The sequence below is a fragment of the Helicoverpa armigera genome, chromosome 1 (assembly GCF_030705265.1).
Source record: "Helicoverpa armigera isolate CAAS_96S chromosome 1, ASM3070526v1, whole genome shotgun sequence".
Lineage (NCBI taxonomy): Eukaryota > Metazoa > Arthropoda > Insecta > Lepidoptera > Noctuidae > Helicoverpa > Helicoverpa armigera.
In genome coordinates this window covers 16,785,209-16,806,730 of record NC_087120.1, presented here as the reverse complement: position 1 = coordinate 16,806,730, position 21,522 = coordinate 16,785,209, and the positions used below count along the sequence as shown (strand labels likewise).

Here is a 21,522-nt window from a genome sequence, read left to right as displayed (position 1 = left end):
TCGTTTCATAAACTAGATGGTGCTGTCTTCCAAAACTCAATAAAACAAAAACATTTTGCTTAACAACATTTTATTACAATAATAGCACATTCAATTAAATACAGGTCATAAAAAACCTATTCAGTCCACATGTTTGCCATACATTAGGTATATCGCATAAGCCGGCTTCTTAGCATATTGCTTGATATCGATGTACGGAATCAAATTCCTTCGCGTGAACACGACTCTTTAATGACGTCACCACTGGACCCTAATTCTGAAGAAACTGTCATAAACACATTACCAGCGTCGATTACAATGGCGTCTATAGTACTCTGATATGCCAACACATATAATGTTGGTGGTTTCATTGAGCCAAAAGTACCTACCAGGCAATTTTGAACGAAAGTTCGTCGCTTTATGATACAGCTTATAATATAGATGACAGTTTTTGGGTTTTTATGAATTATTTTCAGAATTGGTGTCCAGTTTGATCAAAAAGTTTTGGTGCAGTGCATTTAGTAAAGACAGTGAAGTATGATTACTGGAGTGATGGAACATAGATAAGTTCACGCTAGGCGGGACCTATGTTCAGCTACTTTATTTACATTATACATAGCGCCATTTCGTTTATCGCCATCGACCCTCTTACTGGACGCGATGTAATGTTTGTGAGCCGTTTCCTAACTAGATAAGTGACAATTTAATTACATTCTAATTAGATGGAGTGCTGCTGGTGAACAATAGTATAAGTAATATCCAAATATGGACATTACGCACACATCGAATAAAAATATTGAGTTTGCAATTTATTTTTCCTTATTTTTAGGTTTTCTCAAGATTCATTAATACAATGCACTATTTACAAAACGAAGCAATTTCATTCGCCTAACGCGATCGTGTACAATAGGTACTCTTTAGTAGATGTTTACAAGTGCTCGCGATTGCAAGCTGGCTTACTAACATAGTTATAATTAATTCAAATATACTGTAAAACTGTATAAAACTTCAATTCACCTGCAGTTATGCGACGGTATTAAGGTTGGATATGGAGTTCGTGAACTTACAAACAGACTATGTTGAGGATGTTCTTTACATTTACAATAGTATAGAAGGAAGAAATTTCAAGGCCGGAACACAACAATATGTAGAACACTGGAAATGTAATCTTAACTGAGAATTAATATGAATATAGTACTGTGTTATAGATAACATGATAATATCTTCGTATTACTACTTTGGAGTGTTTAGTGTTAGATAGAGGTAATAAGTATTTTTCGGTGATATAAACATTATATAATTGACTGATATGAACCGACCTTATATAAATACAGAAATATTTAACAGTTGCATAATAACAATGTATAGTTCAGTGAACAATGAGTATAATTGTAAACAATATGAGTTAACATAGTGTGACAATAGTAATAGTATCCTGCTATAATTAATAACAATTCATTTTATTGCTCATTGTATGTATATAGTATAAATTGTAAAATACCTGATAAAGATTTATATAAAAAACCAATAAAAAATTCGTGAATGTACACCTATTATACTTGGAATTACTTCTTATATTTCTATGTATGTAAAACGTGATTCGACATATAGATCTTTATAAAAACCTCTCAGATTATAAGTGAATTTAGGGAGCTAGCACAACACTGTTGTATATTTAATGTACATTACTATTTATTTAATAAAAAATCGAATGATGTAATGGAAACTGCCATTACTGTAGATATAGTACACATATTATATTAAACACTAAGTTCGCCCCCCAAACAAATTCGTGACATTGCTTGCTGTTTGTCTATTCTTCGTTACAATATTAATTCGTTCTTGATAAAGTTAGTGATACTACAATAATAACTCGTAATCAATATAATTTACACGAATTGAGCTAAAACATTTCTCTTATAATTCCGCGGATATGCAGTGCAGCGTCAAACTGCACTTGCCATATGCAAGGCAGTAGTGTTGCCTGCATTCTTGCGAGACGCTAACTCTACTCGAAGGTGCAGCTGCTTTATTGTCTTCCTTTTCAGATTTCATTCTTTAATTCATATATTTATTCTCGCAAAAATGTAGCATGAATCTTTTCTTAATATAAAGTATCTTTAGCGCAGGCTATAGTGCCACCTAGTCAATTTGTTTCCGACTAATATCATCCTATCTACGGTATAATTACTTAGTGAACATACATAATATAAAAACATACATTATTCGATAAAAACATCAATAGTTTTATAAAATATATGAAATCTCTAAGTTAGTGAAAATAATATTTCTACCCTTATTACACGGAAGTTAGGAATTAACAAACTGTTCGCAAGTACATAACGTAAATATATGTTTTATAAAGTGTATCGATATAATTGAACGTGAAACACTACATCAGAGATATCTACTTAACTAGCAAAGTCAACACGGAATAAATTGCATTTAATAAAATTGTATTCACCCGCTACAGAACTATGAAACATTAGTGAAGGACACACAATATAATTGAATGGTATTGCTTATCACACTGAGACTTCCACGATTTAAAATTTCTTAAGTTCCAAAAAGAGTATTTAGCCAAGTCTTTTGTGAACATGTTGAGAATGTTCTTTGATTGCACTGCGTTTACAAATTCAGTGGCCAGTCTAGAGTCCCCTGGATGGGGTGCGTAGAGGGTGGGCACGGAATTGGTAACGACTGCTTTCCCTATTGTTCGTTGTCGGGGGCGGGTCGGTCGGCGTCGGCGATGACGGGGCTCTCGGCGTCGTCGGCGCGCGCGGCGGCGGCCCGCGAGCAGCGCGGCACCACGCCGTTGTACTCGCACATGCCGAAGATCAGCACCGCGAACCCGATCAGGTGCTGCCAGTGGAACGCCTGCCAGCTCACCGCGAGAGACACCATCCATATCACGAATGTCCTGCCGAATATGCTCACTTAATACGAAACAGATTTTCCATTCCTCTTTGAAAATTTTACACATGGGTTTGTAATCGGTTTTTAAAATTAGTATTTTTTAAGGCTTTTTACTGTTCAGTTTCTGCAGCTTTCATGTAACTAAAAAAAACGTTGAAAAAATATGTGTAGTACAGAAAACGGACATGAATAAGTGAACCCAAATTTGGATTAGTATAATAACAACTGATTATTGTTTTCTGTTCTGTTGTTGAAAAATATGTGTAGTACAGAAAACGGACATGAATAAGTGAACCCAAATTTGGATTAGTATAATAACAATAATCAGTTGTTATTATACTAATCCAAATTTGGGTTCACTTATTCATGTCCGTTTTCTGTTCCATTTGATCTGACCACACCTATCTTAATATTCAAATCACATGACCGAATGATGCGCTACTTTTGATTAGCATTAAGGAGGAAGGTGTGTACATAAACTATTGGATAAACAAATAAAGTTTACCTGACAGAATCCAGGACCATTCTGGTGGTAGCAGACATTTCCTTGGTGACGCTGATACCGGCGAAGTTGAAGAACGCGATCGAGATGATAGTGCCCAGGGTTGCTAGCAGGATTAAAGGATTGTTTCCTGAAAATAAATCACATTTTTATTTATTTCAATTAATTTCAAACGCAACATTGACTGATTCTAATCATGAATTTTTAGACGTCAAAAACAATTTATTATAGAGGTATAAAAAGGCCCTAAACTGCCACCCTTCACCACTTCTTATGTGTATCTTCTATGTGGTATCGTGGACGGCGAGTGCTTCCACCAGCAACAACTAGTATGCAATGGATGTGTTTTGTCTGTTCCATTAACGTATTATTGAGTGAAGTGAATATAATCGAATAATCAATACATGCGCGATAAACATAAAACAAAGATACGACGTGGCAGACTATTTTCTGGGGTCACAGTTTGTGTATTTTCAACTGCTGTTCTACTTGTTTGTTAGTCAATTTATCCCAATGTTATAAAGACGAAACATTTTTTTTGTTTGTTCGTACCCTAAACCTGAAACCCTCCCCATCTCTCTTCCGTGGGTTTCGTAAAATGCGATCAACGGAGCTAAGGCCTAGTGTATTCCACCAGGACTTTGGGCTACCCGCAAGATGGCGGACAAACCACCTCAATAGCATTCCCAAGGAGGGTTAACGACAGGCAGCCGGAGGGCTGTAAAACTTATGCCAAAACAAATTAAAATATGTTAAGCTCTAGACAGACTACATTTCAACTGCAAATTGCAGTTCAAGGGCAGTTTGAATGCAGTTGACACGACTGCAATTCAACTGCAATCGGACAGCACTTTTGATTTGCAGTTCTATAGCAGTCGGTAGAAAATCGGTTGCGTAGTATTGGAGATTTAAGCGTGCAAAGAGATAATGGGACTTAGGGACAGAAAAAGCGACTTTGTTTTATACCATGTAGTTATTTTCAGAGTTTGCATCTTACCGATCTGCACTAATCCATCGACGACATCTTCCACGGTGCCTCTAGCGTTGTTGCCGAAGTGTGGAGGCGCAGGGGTCCAGTAGAAGATGACCAGCAGACCGGACAGCACTGAGAAGCCGAACACCCCCTCCCAACCCACAGCCTGCAGTGGAGGAATGTTCTGTCCTGGAAATATTTGTCACAATGAAATAAAGATGTGATTTTCTAGAACGATCTTTCATGATTCAATAAATTGTAATATTTTTTTCTTGAGATGCTATAGAAGAACAAGCTTCCGAATTGAGAACCTCGTCCTTTTTTGGAAAATAGTTAAAAATAAATCAAGTTGTTTAAGATCATTTAGTAGTTCATTTCTGGCATTTTAGAGCTGTCATGAGCATTAAGGGCACTCCGACCTTCTACTACAGAAGAAAACATTGGCTATTAAAGTGTAAAAAAAAAATTGTACAATACATTTTTGTATCATCATGATTTGAGCACAGATATTGATATATAGCACTGAGGATCATCAGCTTACCTGCAACGTATTTCTCCTCGTAAACCATTTGGCAGGAGGAGATGACTTGGGCTACAATGATGAGCAGGTCACCAGTGATCAGGCTGTTCCTGCCCTTGGACTCGCCGGGGCTCTGGTACAGAGCATCTGTCACACCCACTACTACCAGACCGATGATCACACTCACTGAAACATTAAGTTATATTTCGTTACTTACACGTTGTTCGATTCATAATAAATGGAAGGATGTCTGTTCCGGTTTCACGCAAAAAGTATTGAATAGATTTTACACAAACATAAACACACAACAATATTACATTACAAGTATAAACAAATCGCTTTGCATGATTTATTCACTTTATTTATTTATATCCGAAATACGAGAGATCAGTCTTAGGTCCGACATTAACGTGCTCTACGATGCACGGTTGTATCAATCACCAACTTCCAGGCTCCGGGCTGCTTTATGAAAGTTTCTAAAACCCACAAAGCGATTTCGGGCCGACCAGGGAATTGAACCCGAGACGCAGTGCACAGCAGTCGCGTATTGCGACAACTTCAGCACAGAGCAACTGTAGAGGTTATCCTGCCTAATTTAAAGCTGTTGCAAAAGACGGACAATCATTTAAATATTATTCTTATAAAATTGAGAATGAATTAATAAATATATAGAATTGAGATTGTGAGTTCTGCCATCGCGCTCGTCGAATAAACGATACAAAGTAAAAAAGATGTTATTATTAAAATAGTAGAAGATCTCGGTCCCTACACGACCGTGCTTTCCAAAAATAGATATTTATGAAGAGTTGCGTGGGTTTAACTTATAATGATTTCCGAGAAAACTTAACTGGCGGAAAATAACACGATAAGGTCGTAGGTACGTATTCACAGGCGGATATTTTTAGTAATGCGACCTAGAAGTGCAACTCTGACGTAGGCGAGATAATAAGACCTCTCATTGATACACTAATAGAATTGCTGTACACTAAGGATCAAAGTTTGCTAAATTCTATTTCTTTGCGAAGCTCTGTACTACTGTTTGTACTACTTTGGGTAATGTATCTTTTGTCGATTCACACACGACAGGATTCCACAGCGATTTTTCGTTCGGTTGGGCGGTGTTTGTGTGTACGTGTCTATAGGTCCAGCTAGAGGCTGTAGTCTACAGGTGGTGCTTTATTTGCTTATTAGCTTCGGTTTCAATTACATTCATGGCGAATTCATTGCTACATACAAGCTTATGTCAAAAATGTTTGCGATTTGTTTAGCTGGCAGACTCGTAGAGGGCATTGACCATATTCACGGCTACCTAGCACAGAACAGAGTTATTTTCTACAACAAATAAGTTACGGAGCATCGATAGATGAGCCACCTAAACAAATATGTAAGTAATTCGCAACATTTGTGATTCAGGTCACAAGTCACGAAGTTGAGCGCACATTCTGCGTGCACATAACATTACGAGCGATGTCTAAGAATTTAATTTGGGTACCGTTATAAGTTACGCTATGAGCACTTGCGATGACACATTACATTAGCCTACAAAGTTTACCTATCTTGCAGTATTGTAAAAATTGTAATACAATAGTAAGCAATGCTTAAGTCAGCTTTGTAATATGGACTTGTGTCTGCAAGAATGATTTCGCAGCAAATCGCTGAACTGACTTATATAATTAGCGACTAGCAACAATAATCATTAATTGGAACATTTGAAATAAATGCCATGTGAGTCATTTGCATAGATAATGTTACAGCAAACATAAATGAATCACTCGGCACAGATGGCAAGTAGCGTCATATAACTAAATAAATTACAATAACATACATTACACTTTTTCAATTACTATTTAACCTGGTGTAGAAGAAAATTATTTATTGTTAGAAATTTCTCCTTATCTGAATAAATGTTGCGATTGGAAAGATGTCAGCAATTTATTAAAATCTTTGTACAGTTTTGGTTTGGTCTCGAGTATAACATGTGCCCAGAAGTTTCTATTTCAAGTGGTATAGCGCGAACAAAGAAGCCATGCATGTCTTGTTCACATATTGTTGTGACGTATCAAGGAGATTAGTACTTCTACCACTGTACCTTAGAGGTGTTAGTGAAACTTACTAACTTAGCTAGCCAGGCACTATAATGCCATTTTCGTAAATCACCATCATCAGTCTTACCGGTTGCAGCTGCAGTACCAGTGTTTTACAAGGAGCGACTGCCCTATCCGACCTCCTCAACCCAGTTACCAGGGCAAACCAATATTCCTTGGTAAGACTAGTTGTCAAAATGGCATTTTCGTAAATAAACTTAGGTGATATTGTTTTCATATTCAAGCTGTGTATATTTTGTTGTTACAACACCCTAACGCATGCCGGTCGTCACGTAGAAGTGAGAGTACAACTGGGAAGCTTGCCAAGTTATTCTCTTAAATGGTTTTGCAGGTATTATTACCATAAGATTAACTAAATAAAGTTGGATGTGATTTTGGGTTAATCCATGAGAAATAGTCTGTATACTAGACCTGGATAGATAGATATATATTCCTTACACCATTGTATAGACGCGAAGGCGAAGTGACTTGCTGACACTTCAAGTGACCCAAGGGCTGGTTGTTATTTTGGTTCAAAATTAAGCATTGCCATCCAATGTGGCAATGCTGCCAGGCTTTAGGGTACACTCCCTTTGGGCAGCGGTGAATGGGAGGAGGTTTTGATGCCATTTTGTAATTATTATTGTATCAACTAATTTCATTTTAGATAGTAGGTATATACAGAATTTGTTGATAACAGAATTATGATTAAATATTTTTTCAAAAATGTACATCACTATGTAGAGCTCATGACTAATTAAAGTCAGATAGGCAGTCGCTTCTTGTAAAGCACTGGTACTCAGCTGGATCCGGTTAGACTGTAAGCCAACCCCAAAATAGTTGGGAAAAGGCTCGGAGGATGATGATGACTAATTAAAGTAGGTGACGCAATAGCGAGTTTTCCAGACTACTTTAGAATGGATGGAGACGAGAAGGATAAGACTACGGAAGGGAGACAGGATCCCCGGCAGGGGCAATCTCGCAATTTTCGTACCTTGCATGCAATGTCTCTAATTAATAGCCATCAAGTCTCAGACTTTCGTAACCATAGCGTGCCCAGCTTTTTTTTAAGCATAAAGTCCCTTTGTCTGCAATGCATCGATGCGATACTGCGCGAGTAGCCAGAGCACTAATTAGCGAAAAGGGGAAACCAATCAACAATAACATTCAATTATGAAATGCTTCAGTAAATGAAATATCTCTGTTAATGATTGAAATTGAAGGGAGGGCTTATCAACCCCCCAGGTGGGCGCGGGTGTGAGGGAGTGCAGTTTAATATCAAAGGTGAGGGGGGCAGGGAGTGTTATCGATCGTAAATTCGAAGAGGTATCACAACATCCAATTATATGTAGTCCTGTGATGGGTTGCATCGGCCGCCCTGCAGCCACCCTACACCCCGCACTGGTCAAGCACGACCAGGTTACGGAACCATTTTTATATTTAATTAGTCTGCAAATGTAAAACGACCAGTTCTTTTCTTACGAGATAAACAGATGGTGGTTGATTGATGATTATTTCGCATCATTGTCATACCGCCATCGGCATAACTAAGGGCGTACACACAAAACTGCAGCGAATGCTCGAAAATTCGCAAGAACTAGCGATGCGATGCAATTTTGTTCGGCAGTTCGTTTGTTACGGTAACTATACTTTCAAGGAAGTTTTGGACGATAGATATAAAAGAAAATAAAATTTCTGAGGTCATCCATTCATTATGATTATAAACTCTGTTCGGAATTATTTAGAGAACTGAAGAAGATATTTTTTTACTATTGTGGAATGAGCAAATCTTCATTTGAAGAGCTTTTGAGTTTATTATCACCATGCTCCAGGCTCACAAAAACTATACATACTAATACTACAATACTGTCATTTTATGTCGGAAATGCATAAAAACAGGTAATCGTTTGTATCCTGATGTACTACATAACATGACTTGTGAATCTATGCACACAGTGAGCGCAAGCAACAACGCCCATATATGCAAAAATATTCAAATATTTTATGAATTTTGCGGCGGAACTCTAAAAACATAATAACTGGTACATGTAGTTTACAATTTCAATCTCCTGTATGCAGGCGGGGGGTGGTCGCCTCCCCGGGATGAGTTGCGTGGGGCGCGGGGCGGGGCGGGGTGGGGCGGAGAGGGGGCTTGCAATCTGTACTCTGTTTATACACAAGTTATTGATTTATGGGGGGCACAGCAGTCTAGCCCAGGCAGAGCTAGTCCCAGATTCAGCTACCTGCATTTAGGTTACCGAATTTTGGAACTAGTATTTTATGTAATTTTTTATTTCGTGTTGCAAAATAGGTTTTTATCATTAAGATCTACGTCTTACATGATCTATGATCTATAATATGAATGTGAAAATGAAAAAAAAATAGTTTTTGGTTACATGCTGCAATCCTTTGTTCACGTTCCATGAACACTGAACTAGCGGACTGATGGTGAAGTTCTATCAGAAGCTACGATTGGAAAGTTCTCGGCCCCACAAAGACAATGAACACATATTTAATTACATTTTTATTATATTGGGTAGCTATCTCCAAGTCGAAAGCACATTTGCTTTCTTTCTATCCTGGCAATCAAAAAGTGGCAAAAAAAATCCTTCTTAAAATATGTATTTCATACACATATTGGTCGGTGACAGACGTTACAGGTCTTTCAGTGTATTTATGTAGTATGTAGGTACTTTGATGACGACTAAAATGCTGACTAAACAATAATGGATGGCCGTTGGTGATATTTCTTCTAAAAAAGGTTCTGAATCACAGCGCGCCGCTCAATTTGCTTTGTTTGCGTAAATTACGGTAGATGGATAAATTAAAAAAAAAAAAAAAAAACTATCGCATATATTTACAACTTCGCACAGTTCATAAGTTCAAACTAATCTAAATAAAATGGCTACTTTATTTTTTAGTATTTGAATACATCTATCTATAGAAATCTCTATTTGACGACCTCGACGACAGCGCAATGGTTACCATGCCAGACTGCCGACCCTGAGCTCCCCGAGTCCCGGGTTCGATTCTCGGTTCGGTCGACATTTGTGTGATGAGCATGCTTGTTGGCCATGGTCTGGGTGTTATTATATATATTTATAAATATGTATATGTAGCAATATATGTATAGTTTATCAGTTCTGTTAGCACCCATAATACAAGTTAATTATTAACTTACCATGGGGCTAACCGACCGTGTGTGAAAAAGGTGTCCCGACATTATTTATTTATATTTATACAGGGCCAAGAACTTTTTAATCTACCTGGGTACTAAATCGGTTATTTCGACTGGAAACTAGGTCTTAATTCGACGTCCGATACATTACGTTTAATAACACATTAAGTATTTGACCATTTCGAAATTGCATATTTTCGTCAACTTAAACAGGAACTCTATGTAATTTTTGTCGAGGGCAAACATGCACTAAGGGTGGGATTACACCAAACGCAGAAGGAAGGAGATATAAGACAAGACCAATATTTTGGAGCATCTCAAAATTGTTACATTCCAACAATTTATTGATACTTTATGCACAATGTATATCGGCGGACTTACACAAGGGTGTTCAATAGATGTCGCTCGAAGTTAACTCTTACATAATACCCTTTTTTATGGGAAATTATCAAATTAAACTAAATCCCGCTGTGGTGTTAACAGCGTGTGGGAGTGTCAGTCACTTGCTGAAAAACCCACCATGTTCCTTCGTAGGAATTTTATGGCCGAGTTAACTCTCGAACAATCCCGCAGCTACGAAACCGACAGCCTTACATAATATGTATAATATACTAAGCGAAACTTACACATTATAGCAATCTGATTACATATAGTACATTGCATATGAATTAGGTCATGCGAACAAAGAAGGGCAAGTATAATGTTACGGTTATTTAGTAACACACAGACGACTGTTTTGTCAACATGTTTAAAGCGTCTCGTTGTCTTGTATTGTTCGTATGTGTATTGTCAGTGAAGATGCACAAACCCAAACATCTAGTAGTATGTGTGTGAAAATTTGTCTATACCTACTGTAATGCAGGTACATGTTTAGTTTGTACACCCTCAGATTTCTGACACCGACTTGTTTATCATTATCTCTGGTCTCACATAATTCTTTGTAGATCTCTTCTTATGGAGTGGGCTGTAGGTTAAATCGCCTAGCGAGCCCTGGTGTCAGAGTTATCTCAAAACCGCCTGACGGCTTTTGACGTGGAATTGTAACAACGACTGATACTGACTGACAACGAGCGGTCATAGGCACGGGGGTGTAGCACCGCCAACTTCCAGACTCCGGGCTGCTTTGTGAGTTTCTAAAACCCACAAAGGGATTCCGGCCCGACCCGAGAATCGAAGCCGAGATCCCGTGCACAGCAGTCTTGCTATTGACAACTAGACGGTACATAGATGATTCTGACAGAGTAGACCTAGAGTTGTACGGCACTTTTGCCACCGACTTCGTACTTTATTGTGAAATTATTATTTATATCGGGTGTGTCGTTCACAATCACATTAAATAAAATGCGTTTATATACTAGTTAATATATGTCGACTAACACAAAGAAAAAAGAGAAATTCGTAAAAATAAAAAAAAGAATTTTTCAAGCAAAGTAAATAGAATAAAAATGTGCGAAAATTAGAACACCATATAAAAGTCAGTCATTAAAAACAACTGAAATTCTCCCTTGAAAACTCACAGCTGTCAACTGATCAAAACATTCGATACTCCTAACTTTATCTCTGCTTTACACATGATGTTGTAAATTATAAAAACGAAGAATGACTCCTGTGGTTAAACCACTGATTGGATTAGGTTATTTTTTTTTACAATTCGCCATATAATATCATAAAGTATATGCGATAGGATTTAATGTGATTGTGAACGACACACCCAGTATAAAAACAAACGTTTACCGTTTAGATCTCGTCTTCAAGTATATTTTGTGCAGTTAAATCAAAATTTTTATACTGACTGACTGTCTGTTTCTTGGTTATAGAACTCATTTAACTATCTTCTTCTCAAAAAAATGTCTTAATGCAGCGCTAGTTTTTTATAGTGCAGATGTAGCTGTGAGAAACGAACGGTTATGATGCCCAGCTGGTGTACCTACACTGCTGGACTCCATACTGCTTCGGAAATCTAACCACGTTTACTTATGTTTACTTAAAGGATCACCTATTTTTGTCCACGCACAAATAGGTAGGTAGTACTCCTGACATACTAACTTCCAACTAAGCATCTCTCAATTCCATACTTCAAGACATCCAATTTCAGCCACATTTTGACGTCCACCAGTCTTTTCTCTCCTGACAACCTTTTCACACTGGCGGTTTTTCCGCGCGACACCGGTCACTCGGTCATGCCATGTCGGGCCGTTTACAACGTTATTTTTGTATCAGCAAATTTCAATGGCTGTCGCTCGGAAAATCCGCCAGTGTGAAAATGATTTTACATTAAAAAAAAAAAACACCAATACAATCGTCTTCATGTCATCGATCATTGTATTTATCATACAAGTCACCATACAACTCATCTCACAAAGAAACATGATTGAATTTCAGAATACCAAATAGTCTGCCTGCGTCTCTACAAAAACGATTAAAAACACTGTAAAAAGAATTCCACGGAGAAAATTAAATTTCCAAGCAAAAGCAAACGTCAGGTACTAAGAAGTCTTAAGAATTCTATTTCTAAGGAAGCACCTCGGAGGCAAGTGCTCGACATTTGAAACCCTAAGAACTAAATTAAAAGTTTTTCTCCTTTCCTAGTATTGCAAAACTTGGCAAACTAGAACGTTCTCCCCTTTTCATTGCAATGAAAAAAAAACATGGACCAAATAGAAGTAATTTTGATGAACAAAATGAAATAAAAATCTTATGAGATATCAAGTACATTATGAATCTGGATCTCTCAATGTTGGTGTTTCAATATTATTATCGGCCGCCATGGCCAGTAATAACAAATGTATGTACTCGTATAGTAACGAGGGGGCACAATGATTGTTCGCAATGTGCACGCAGACATCAGACTGTATGTATGCATGTAGTAGCGAGAGCCCCGGGCCGGTCGATAAAGCTCAACCAGCATTGCATAGCAACAGTGCATCAAACTATACATTGAAAATGAATTCGCCGTCAGTATTTCGCTCAAGCCAGGTTACGCTTACAACACAGGTAACACGGTTTTCGTCATACGTTTTCCACAAAGGTGACATAATCATGTTTTGTGTAGTTACTTTAGCACTTAGGAATTTTGAAATATCCCAATTTTAAAGTTAATTAATTAATCTTCCATGTTTTCACCTTTGTGTAAAAAAATATTTATTTAAATAAATAAATCATTTTTTTTACTAAAGAATTATATAATAATTGAAATGATAAGCAATAATTTATGTATTCAATTAATATCGCTAGGTGAAAAACAAAACGCACCATACTATGTATTTGTTGTTTGGCCATTGATAATAAGTACTGAACAAATCTTGTTTTGTATTATATTCCTGCACTTTGAGATTTTAAAATCATAACTTTTGTGTCATTTTCCGACCCACTTCAATTATTAATACTGCTCCTGAACTTTTTACTTAATTTTTTATAATTTTATTGTATGAGGCTTTAGCGCTGATGCGCTTTATCAGCCTCGTAAGGTTTGATAAAAAATATTTATAAAATCTGCATGTAAACATTCATTTAAATTAAATATTGTGCATAAATTCTACTTTATGAAAAGAAAGTTCCTAGCAGAGTCTTCAATTATTAAAGTAATCGCCGGAGAATAAGTTTTACTTAAAACAATTTTCTTCGTCAAGAGTTATTTTATACCAGCTGTTGTGACGTACTTAAGATCTCACAACACATGGACCTGTTGCTAGCCAGCCCCTCAACAAAGAACCGATACTTGAGACCAATTGTTTCCACTCATTTGTCGCAAAGGGTACTTCAATAAAAATTCTTGCCTATATTATGTACAAACTTACCTATGCCGACCCATTCACGTCTGATGATCCGCCGGTCCAGGAAGGTCATAGACAGCACAGCCACAAAGATGATGATGGAGCCTCGGAACATTTGGAAGCTGCTCACGTAGGTCAGGGTCAGGCCGATATACATGATCGAAGTTCCAATCTGTAGGGGGCATAAGCATTCATGGGTACTCAAGAAAAAATAAATAAGGGGCCTTTGTTGTATCTTAAGTTGTTCGATGATAGTGTACGCTAGCGTTTCAGAGCATTAGCAGCAAGCAATTTTATGTAAGTGAATTCAATAACTACGGGAGGTGGAGTACATAGGTACATAGTGTTATATAACGCCGGCAGCCGGGGCTCAGATTCTCGGAATATGAAATAACAGAGAGATGTACTGCGCAGATGCAAGCACTGCAATTAGGTTACTGTTATTGATTTTTCAGCTGCAGCTAGGTACCGGGAGAGCACATCGTTCCGACAGATATTTCCTTTGTTCTCACCGACCTATCATTATTTTACTGAAATACGTGATAGTTTCAGACTAATATAAAATAAGACGTAAGTACGCCCCTCGCACGAATTAGGTGTTTTTTGTTGAGGTACCAAAAATATCTAAAAAAACTGTAGCTACTTTAATTATAGACTCAAGATACGCTAACTTAAATCAGATTTAACCAAGTCTATCCCTGGAATAGAAGTGCTTAACTAAGTTCAAGTATCGACATCACAAGCTACAAAACGTTTTACTGGTTCCCGTTTACTCGACATAGCACAGTTTAAGTCGCAGGTTATAAGCCTCATGAATGACAAATCGCTGTGGGCATGCAACAGGTTACATTGTGGAAGTTCGCAGTAGCCTGTTGCTCAACAAAGCGCTAAGCAGAACCGCCGACCACATGTTTATGTCTCAATCGCTCAGCTGACCTTTCCAACACGGCCGTGTTTTATCAACAATCGGCCGACTATGCAAACAAATTCAATATCTTATACATGACAGTGTTTGGGTACCGCACTCATTGTTTTGATGTAAATCCGACCAATTAATTATGAAAACTAATTTGTCTTCTTGGTTTTGAAAACATAGTCTTTGACAAAACGTTATTATGTATCGCACACATGCTAGTTTTTGATCATATTCAGGACTGATTTTGAGGGATTCTTAATTAATCAGTTTCAAGATTTGACTCTTCTATTATATAAACTCATAATCTCAATAGAAAATGATTATAGTCTCGGTCTTGTATTTTTATAGAGTCATAAAAACTATACTATTAAGTATAGTAACATTAGTCAGTTTCCGTAAAACGATAAAATAAAAGTTGTGTTATCAGTTCCGTCCATTACACTCGATCGTGTGTATCGTTAAAATTAATACTCTGTGGTATATTGCATATTCATGTGATGTCACAGAATTCATCTCGTTGTTTATGATGCGCGCCGCGATAAAATCAAATGGCTCTTTGTTATAAAAAATAATTTCGTAAGTAATGTTATGAGATTGCTGTTAGAATCATGAACCAACCGAGAGATGTTTTTGTCCGAAGCTACAGTATTTAGTAATCTAAGCTACATGGATATATAACTTTTATTAAGTTTCGTTTAACGAAGATATAGGCTCTTTGTTCCTGGGTAAAAAGGACCTTTAGTGGGTTATAGCCAGCAAAAGTCTGACTACCGCTCAATCCATATACCCACATGGAGGGAACATTTAATGATATGATTTCCGATCCCAATCACCACTCGCATTACTTACTACAATACACAATTTGAAACTAACATTGGAAACGAAACACCAAATGTAAAGGTTCGTTCAGATCCACCAGCAAGCAGCGTATTTTGGAGAATGTTGCTCGGTGCCGGCTACATATACTTATTATGCTAAGTGTGTGAAAGAATATTATTTAGTCAACTGCGTCAAGTGTTATGAACGCTCACACTCTGTAGATCTGAATGAACCTTTATTATAAAGTGCCCGTATACGTAGGACACAATGCACCCTCATCATTACACATAGAATATTGTATTAATGCAATAAAAAGCATAACAACATTTAGTTTTCTTTATTCTCTATTTTATGTTAATCACGTTTTATTCTGTTGTTGTTTCCTTGAATTAATTTCCATGATACGACAAAGATTTTTTAATAAATTTTACCATTAATCACACATTTTACTATTGTAATCAAAATTACATTATAATAGTAACAAAAAAATATAATAATTATTAAATAAACATTATAATGGCTTTCCTTTGTTCATTTCCGACAGTACCAGTGAACATATAATATGCGCTCTGTACTTGTTTCCGCCAATAATCTATAATACAGGACCTACTAAGTATTCTCCCGGTTTCACCTATGACTCAACCTACTTCTCGCACGTAAAAAGAAATATAAACTATATCTTCTGCTAAGTTTATTTTACTCTATACAATAGTTTTCCGTGAAAGCGTAACTATAAAAATACTTACATATATTTTTACCCACCTTCGCGAGTAAGTATAATAAAAAAATATAATATCTAATAGTAGTATATAACCGAGAGTTAATCATCGGTGTTCATTAGATTAAAGTTTGACTACGACCTACCCGCGAAAGAAAACTTAAAAAAAAGCGACTACTATATAAAAACACTAAAAAGGAACAAAGATACGATTAGGTGCATCGGGTTTATATTATAATTCGGTGCCTAAAGGATTCAGATATGTTTATTTCGCTCCCGATTTCTAGACCGCAAATACGCACGAAAAATACTTAAAATATGTATGCATGATAGGTGTTAAAATACACAAACATTGTATAATTTTTTTAAAAAGCAATTATTCCAAAATTACATGAAATTACGGGGTAATTTATCAATTTTACATTTTAAGCTTTAGTATCCTTTCGACATTCACTGAGATAACTGGGCAGTATTTGGATTTGGGTGATTTAGTTAGCACTTATTTTTTCTGGCAAATTTTAACACAAAGCCTATGTTGTTGCTCAAAATGTTATCAAACTTTTCTTTAAGTTTATACAGGAACACATCTGGCAATGTGGAGTTCACTTGACTAATTGAGTTGATTCTTTTAGCACCAAGCCGAGTTATAAGCTTAATAGTCGTAAGCATTTGGGAAAACTCAGACATGTTGCAAATGTAACAAAAATATGCGTTATCACAAGGTTTAAGTTAAAATATGCAATTATCGATGAAAATGGACAAAATGTATATAATAAGTGTTTAAGGAAAGAAGTCATCATATCTCGAGCATTTTTCCCAACTATGGGGTTTGCTTTCAGTCTAACCGAATGGAGTTGAGTACCAGTGTTTCTTAAGGAACCTATCTGACCTCCTGAACCCAGTTACCCGATCAACCAAATACTCCTTGTTAAGACTGGTTGTCAGACTTGGCTTCTAACTACCGATAACAATTGCCAAAGATGTTTAGAAAGAGGTAAGGTTACACAAAGAAACTTACCAGATCAAACATAGCAGCGGGCATCAAAACGAAGGGATTGAAGTTCTGGTTGCCATTGGTGAGAGCATGGCCCCCCGAGTTCTTTGTCCTATACTGAACCAGTTTGAATGTCAGCAGGCACAGCATTTCACCCAGAAACATAGCCGCTGCCTATTAGAGAGAAAAATAAAAACAATTATATTCATTAACTTTTCATACATACTTAAAAATATTTTTGTATTACAAATTCAAAGATTGCTTAATCAAATCTTAATTAGTAGTATTTTCGTAATACAATTATCCTTCAGTAATTATTTTAAAACATTAATAATGTAACATATTAGCTAATTTGTATATATAACTTAAAACATATTGAATTTAACGTACACCATGAAATAATAGTGTCCACTTTACCTGCAGAAATGGATGTTCGAAGTCCCGGACCTGTCCATCGGAACCCTTGGCTTGCAACTTGTCAGCCCATTTAGTACTCAGTGAGTTTATGGAGCCCGTCACCACCAGCATCACGCCTAGAAACCTCTGATGTGATGTCCACGCCATGCTGCAAAATAATCTTAATGTTTAGTGCAGAAATACCGGCCAAACCTGATTTCACATATGCCTAAACACTAGCACTTTCTATATGGTACAGGATTAACTAATATATCCTTTTCCTAGTCCAAACTAATTTGAACTGAGCCCAGTATGGTAAGCAGTTTAGCCTAGGCCTATCATACAATGTAAGCTACTTCCAGGATTGTTTAAATCCTTGTTTTGTAATCTTACTCAAGTAAATATTCAAATAGTTGATTTAGAAAACAAAATTTAAAATTTTATACTACAATTATTATTACAAAGATCAAAGACAAAAATTATTACCTCAATTTATTTTACAAGCGTATTTTACTTGGAAGTTTTTTTAGAACTATTGAGACAAAAAAGTTGACTGACCGTAACGAAAGTTAGCCTCACATTGAAATGCAAAAGTCATAAAAGCAATCTTTTATACTTGGGAAATCATTTAAAAGTTAATGGCCAGAACTGTACTATTAACGTAGAATGGACTGACTACTAACATTCCGTTCTGACTGCCTTACTGACTGACTGATTCCGTACTGACTGCAGTTCTTGTGAGATTGTTCTGGACTGTCTACTATACTTAGTAACATCAAAAACTTTGAAACCAAAACCATTGTCAACGTCAAAGTCAAGCTGACCTAGTGGGAAAAGCACCAACACCTCAATATCAAGGTGTGGGTTTGATTCCAGGTCAGACAAGTACTCTTGCAACTTTTCTAAATTGTATTGCTTTAACTTTGCACCAATGATATTTTATTGGTAAAATAAAACATCTAAAGGAAACGTGGACTATAGAGTCAGAAATCATAAATCCTCATTGACCAAGCATGGTGATTAACATTCAATTGTTCTTTGTGAGGGGGCCTTTGCTCAGCAGAGGCAACACTGTCATCGCTGTTATAGCATGTCCATGGTTGCACATCCATCCTTTTGTTTACCCACAACTATAGGTCAAACTTTAACAACGTTTTTTAATTTTACTTTGAAATATGGTAAGTGGTTTTCTCTTGAACCCAATGGCTTGTAACCAAAACAAAGATATGCCATATCGACTGCAAGCAAGCAATACCTCCTATCTGACTCCGGGTGGATTTTAAAGGGGAACAATAAAACTTAATAAAATCCTTATTCCGAGGTAGGTATAATGAGATACTGAAAATCAAAGTTTTCTTTTTTTACGCATAGTATTGCTTAATAAAGTTTTTTGTTTTTATTTCGAATCTAAAGGTAGTTTATGGTAGATACGAGTTTTTTGAATCAAAAATGTCAGATAGAAGGTATTGCTTGCTTGCAGTCGATATAGGCCAATAGCTGATAGTATGTAAATAATCAATAAGATAACAGTGTTTTTGTGTAGGTAAATTTAATTTACTACAATGTTTTCTACATTATTTAAAGTTTCAAAGTGAAGTTTAAACAATAATTGCGTTTCAGTACTTTCCTGCCGGTTTCTTTAATACCATTGAATTCTAAGCTATAAGAGCTTATATTGTTCGAAATTGATATTGGATTCGTGTATTTACAAAACAACTGACAGTAATATTTTGAGTTTTACGATAACAATGACAGAAAGTTGAGCTTCGTAAACATTTGAACATCGCAGTTGTTAGCAACCAATATGGAAAACAAAGCAAATAAGACCTTCTTACTTGGGCGTTCTCTATCCTGATGTCAAAATTTATGATCACGTAAACAAGCACTATAGATAATTAGAAATTAGCTTTAATGAAATAGATAAAACATTTGAAAAATAAAACAAAAGATAAAATTATGTTAACCACAAGCGTCAAGCAAGACAGACAATGACTTTTACAAAGCAAGCTTGTCGGTTTTTGCACTTGACACAATTTTCTTGCCAGTGTTGCCAAGTTAGTACCGACAGTTTGCTGAAGTTATTATTTTGTTGGTGGTAATAATGATAAGTTCACTCTTTGTTATAATTAAGTTCATATTAAATCGCTAGTTCCTGGAATTCAACTTCCAGCTAAAATACAGTGAAGAAGGCAGATGTTAAAAAACACATTATTTACACTGTATCCGTATAAGTGCCTATTGAAAAAAATACAGCAATGAGTTGTGTGCTAAGTTAACAGAAGAAACATTTCCATGAATAGTCAATGTAGGTACCTAGAACTCAGCATTAGAACAAACTTATACATAGTTCCATGAAACGCTTCCAGCCCATCCATTTTGTACTACAAACGGCTGAAATATAGATTGAAATAATAATCCTAGTATCCTAGTTGCACGTTCAGTGGCTGCCAGGACAACTGCTATGCATGGGGTTCTGGGTTTGAAGACTGGCTCATACCGAAATCGCTTTGTGGGTTTTCAGAAACTTTTACGAAGCACCCCAGAGTCTGAAGTTGGTGGCGCTTCGCAAAAGTGCCTAGGATTGTAGATACAAAGCCACCGTCCCGGACAGTTAACCAGTGATAATACTGATATTTAGAACGTCTTATAGGGCTTATAGGCTTCTATTATGCTATTAAGATTAAAGCCTACAGATATTTCTATAGCAAATCCTTACTCGATGATTAAGGTCATACCTACGTATACGTACCTATAGCACATATTTCGGATTTGTCCGTTTTTGTAAAGCCACCTATAACTAGGGGTGCGAGTAATGTAGGGTACCTATATCATCTACTTAGTTATCATTTGTGCAAGTGGTGTAGCGGGGTGGGATTCCTAAAGTTGAGGGTGGCAAAATTGTTGCTCCGGGCAGCGGACTGGCTGTCCGCTACGCCGCTCTGAGCTGTGCTTGTATTTTTTTATTCTTGTGTTATTATGGCAACATTGCCATAAAAGAAGCAGGTGTAAAAATGAAACAACAGTTACATTTTCTTGTTTTATTTTCCACAACATACAAAGCCGGGATATACAGGGGTACATTAATGCTAATTTTTAATTTTGACCGAAACATTGCCAAATGTACTTTTCTTCAAAAACTTTTAGTATTAACTAAATCGTAGTTGGAACTTAGTTTTCCGAAAATCTCTTCAAATTAATCAAATACTTTAAACTAGGATTGTCCTTGGCTTCTGTGCCACATACTTCTACAAGATGTTAAGTTTCAATATCTTCTTTTTTCCTTCCACGTTCCATCCTCTCTTCAATTTGTCTGCACATCGGCCAACTGCTATTCTTCGCAAGAAAACTTGCGTTCCTTACTTCCATTTGGCTTCTTAATTATTGTTAATCTTCTTATAACTGGAATGGGTGTAGCAACACCAAATTTTTGCTATTCGTTTTTGACTCGAATGTTTAAAACTTGAAACTAATTCTGTGCGCGTATACGAGTTAAGCGGGGGTTTATAGCAGCGTAGCGTTCAACGTTATGTCGGCGCCGTCACGACGAATAGCGTTTACAGCTTGTAGATAGTATTAAACAGGTCATCGAAGTCTTTTTCTTGTAATTTGGGAGCGTTGTCAGGCAGATGAAGATGAGCGGCTATCATGTGGGCTTTTAAATTTTCCAGTTGCTTCTTCTCAGGACCGTCGTGAGGGTTCTCACCCCGTTGCAGGGCCTTGATCCAGTTTCTGGCATGGTATTTATACAAATATG

General features: G+C 36.6%; 1 protein-coding gene across 1 annotated transcript; it reads right to left on the bottom strand.

The window, feature by feature from the left end:
- Positions 1-53: 53 nt before the first annotated feature.
- Positions 54-19,800, bottom strand: Tango9 (Transport and Golgi organization 9). The gene is made up of 8 exons (XM_021329169.3): positions 19,604-19,800; positions 17,790-17,937; positions 17,397-17,546; positions 13,950-14,097; positions 4,912-5,076; positions 4,395-4,559; positions 3,401-3,527; positions 54-2,899 (listed from the first exon to the last, which is right to left on the bottom strand). The coding sequence occupies exons 2-8, from the start codon at positions 17,934-17,936 to the stop codon at positions 2,689-2,691; spliced, it is 1,113 nt and encodes a 370-aa protein (XP_021184844.2). The 5' UTR covers position 17,937; positions 19,604-19,800; the 3' UTR covers positions 54-2,688.
- Between the last annotated feature and the right edge of the window lie 1,722 nt (positions 19,801-21,522).